The sequence below is a fragment of the Drosophila simulans genome, unplaced genomic scaffold, assembly GCF_016746395.2.
Source record: "Drosophila simulans strain w501 unplaced genomic scaffold, Prin_Dsim_3.1 Segkk5_quiver_pilon, whole genome shotgun sequence".
Taxonomy (NCBI): domain Eukaryota; kingdom Metazoa; phylum Arthropoda; class Insecta; order Diptera; family Drosophilidae; genus Drosophila; species Drosophila simulans.
Genome location: NW_025416856.1, coordinates 248,934 through 252,433, shown reverse-complemented (window position 1 = coordinate 252,433; position 3,500 = coordinate 248,934). Strand labels below are relative to the sequence as shown.

The following is a 3,500-nucleotide window of genomic DNA, read 5'->3' as shown; positions in this document are numbered from 1 at the left end:
GGGTAAGAGCGTTGAACTGTTCCCAGTTGGCTTCTTTGAGTTTAAAAAAGGGTCTGAAGAATTTTTGTGGATTGGTTGTTGGGAATAGTGTTGTGATAATAGGGAAATGGTCGCTACCGTGAAGATCGTTTAGTATTTTCCACTTGGCGTGGGGGGCTAGGATTGGAGAGCAGAGTGTGAGGTCTATGTGTGTGTATGTATTGTGTGTTGAATAGTGTGTGGGAGATTTGTCGTTTAACAGGATAAGGTGCTTGTTGTCAATGAATCTTTGAGTTATTTTTCCTCGTTTATTTGTTGTTGGGGAGTCCCAGGATGGGTGCCATCCATTAAAATCTCCCGTAATTAGAGAGGGTGTTTGTTGTATGTTAAATGTGTTATGGAGTGTCTGGTTAGTTATGTTTTTGGTCGGAGAAATGTATGTGGAAAATATGTTTAATTTAAGTTTAGATTCTATATTTATGGCTATTGCTTCTATATCGATTGTTATGTTGAGGACAGTGTGTTGTATTGACTTATGCACTAGTAGTGCTACGCCCCCAAATCTGTTGGTGGCAATATTTGTTAATAGTTTGTAGTTTATTGGGGTTGGGATGTTATTAGTGTATTGTATATGGGTTTCTTGGAGGGAAATTATGTGAGGGGAGTATTTTTTGATTAGAATAAGGAGATGGCTGTAGTTGTTTAGATATCCTTTTAGATTCCATTGGATTATAGTTAGTGACATTTGAGAGAAAATTAAAGCTTATAACTTACTTAAAGGTAGTGTTAACGGTTAGGGTTTTGTGTAGAGTTTAAGGTTCTATATGGATTCGCTGTCGCTGTTGTTAGTGTGTTTGTTTTTGTGGGCTTTGGCCTTTAGTTTAGATGCTTTAAGGTTTATGGATAGGTTATTGGACTTATCTTTCGGGAAGATTTTTATTTTTAGGTCTTCTGTGAGTTGTGATGAGTATGCCGTAGATGGTTTTCTGGTAGGTGTGTAGTCGGTATCCATGTCTTCTAGTTTGTCGTAGCTGTGGTGGTGGTGGTGTTGGTGTGGTTGGTTGGATAGTAAGGTTGTTTTGGCTGGTTCAGTTGTTGGTGTCTTAGATGAAGTGTTTTGTGCTGCTGATTTGGGTGTGTGGTGCGGATTTTGGTGTTGTGATTGGGTTGTGTTTGTGTGAATATTAGGTGATGGAGTGTTTGTTGTCCTCTGGGTTGTGCCGTTTGTAAGTGTTTTGGCGTAGGTGTTTTTCGTTTGGAAGCCGTGACGTTCGAAATATATGTGTTGGGCCGTTTTATGGTCAACTTTTTGTGTGGTTTTAATTGCTGTTAATTCCTGGTTTTTTATGAACGTAGGGCATTTGCGGTCAATTGGGCTGTGTTGATGGTCAAGTTCTGGGTTATTTCGGCAATTTAAGCAGTTTTTTTCGTTTGTGCATTTTTCTCCGTCGGTTGTGTGTTTTGTTTCAGAGCAATTGATGCAAGTTTCTACACTTTTGCATATGGGTGTTGGATGACCGAAGCGGAGGCATTTTTTGCATCGAAGTGGGAGTGGGATATAGTCTCGTACTCGGACTGTTTCGTACCCGATTCGTACTATCTCGGGGAGCTTATGCGATTCAAAGGTTATAATTATAAGTCCAGTTTCAACTAATGTGATGTTGTTGGTGTCGGAGTTAGAGTTGGGGTTTTGCCGTTTCATTATTTTTTTAACTTCAGATACTTTTTGTGGTTTTAGTTCTTGTAGAATTGTGTCTTCGTCGATGTGTCTAAGGTCGTTACAGTAAATAACTCCCTTAGAGAAGTTTAATGTTTTATGTTCACTTGCTGTTACATCCACATCTGCAATTTTTGTTAGTTTTAGGAGTTTTCTGGCTTGTAATTCATTTTTGGTTTTTATTAGCAGGTTGCCGTCTCTTGTACGTTTGCATCCCTCAACTTCTCCTCCACAGGCAAAGTCCACCGATTTTTTTATGATGAATGGTGAAGTTCTTTCGAAAGAGTTGTTGTCATTTCTTTTAATAATTATAAATTTAGGTTCGCCTAATTGGGATTGGTATGTTTTTGAAGTGATTTTGTAAATGTTTGGTGGGTCTGTCATGATTGTTGGTTAAGGGCTTGAGCCCGGATTAGCGGTATTGTTGTTTTTGTTGTTAAGTTTTTTATTTTCTCTTTGTGGTTGATATTTGTTTATCAAGATTTTGCTGATAAGAGTTTTGGGCTTACGCGAAGCGAGGCTTTAGACTGAGTGGCACGACTTATCTCTTCGGAGGTTGAAGTGGTACTGTCGATGCTATTATAAATCGGCTCGATTTCACTTACAGTGGCAAGCGTCCAATGCATGTCATTGAACAAGACATGAGCACATTAAGACGGGAAAAAAAAACGTCTATAGCTTTCAAAGCGAACGGTCGTGTTTTTTTTGCTCCCCGGTTTTTACTTTGTGTTTGTCAAACCAGCCGCGGTTTTTAAAAAATTTTCTTTAATTATCATATATATAAACATAATTTTTAATGATCCGTTCGCTTTCGCGAGTGATTCTTTTGTGATTTGTGCAGTAGTTTAAACAAATATACAAAGTAGTTTGCATTTTTCGTCTCTTTGTTTTGTTTACTCTCCCTTTTTGTGCGTCGCAGTGGTGTTTGGTGTTGTTTTTTTGCATGCACATAAACTGCACTTTTCGCTCTCACTCTCTCTCTCTCTCTCCTTCGCTCTCCCACACAAAATCTAAATTTCTCAGCGTGCAGACTGCTCTCGTGCGGTTCTTTTAACAGCTGGCTTGAAAGTTTTGGTTTTGTGTTTTCGTGCACGCACAGTGGTCTGATTTCAGTTAAATATGGAAACCGTAAATGTTGTCTGCTTTTATAAAAATTGTTGCCAGGTTATAAAACCTGAGCAGCCAAAAATGACTTGTTGGCTATGTGATAGAATGGTGCATACTAAGTGCGCTGGTTTTAATGGCCGTACGAGTGATGACCTAGCAAAGGGTAAAAATCTAAATTACTGTTGTGATGCTTGCCTTGTGGTTGCGAACGAGATGAAATCGTTTATGCGCCAAACTAAAGGTGGCTTGAAAGAACTGATCAACAGTTTTGGCATAGCTAGAGATAGTTTTCGTCGAGCCGATGATCTTCTTTCCGCGCTTAATTCACAGTTTAATGGCCTTAAGCTATTAGATGAATCTCCAAAGCGCAAAAAAGCCGCTGGTGGTAGGCTGCCTAAGGCCCCGCAACCACGGGCAAATGATCAACAGGACTCCACAACTGATCAGCTGTCAATCGCAGCAAATCCACATATGCTGCTAAGATCGGCAGCTAAAAAAGATTCGGAGCAATCCGATCAATCAGCTGTGGATGGACCCCACCCTATGATTGCTAAAAATTCCGAATTGTCCGCATTGGTTTCTCAACCAGTGATTCCACCTGTCTCGATTAGTATACCAACACAAGGGAACATTGAGTCCGGACTACCGGCACAAGTTGGCGCTTCAGAAATACAATCTGCAGCGCCAAAACCCCTCG

The 3,500-nt window shown here is 40.0% G+C and overlaps 1 protein-coding gene across 1 annotated transcript; it reads right to left on the bottom strand.

The window, feature by feature from the left end:
* Positions 1 to 292: 292 nt before the first annotated feature.
* LOC123327423 lies at positions 293 to 2,279 on the bottom strand. Its single transcript, XM_044923835.1, has one exon. The coding sequence runs from the start codon at positions 2,078 to 2,080 to the stop codon at positions 800 to 802; it is 1,281 nt and encodes a 426-aa protein (XP_044779770.1). The 5' UTR covers positions 2,081 to 2,279; the 3' UTR covers positions 293 to 799.
* Between the last annotated feature and the right edge of the window lie 1,221 nt (positions 2,280 to 3,500).

What these genes read in the sequence shown, in the direction of transcription:
- LOC123327423 (XM_044923835.1), bottom strand. Translation starts at nt 2,080, where the DNA reads ATGACAGACCCACCAAACATTTACAAAATCACTTCAAAAACATACCAA.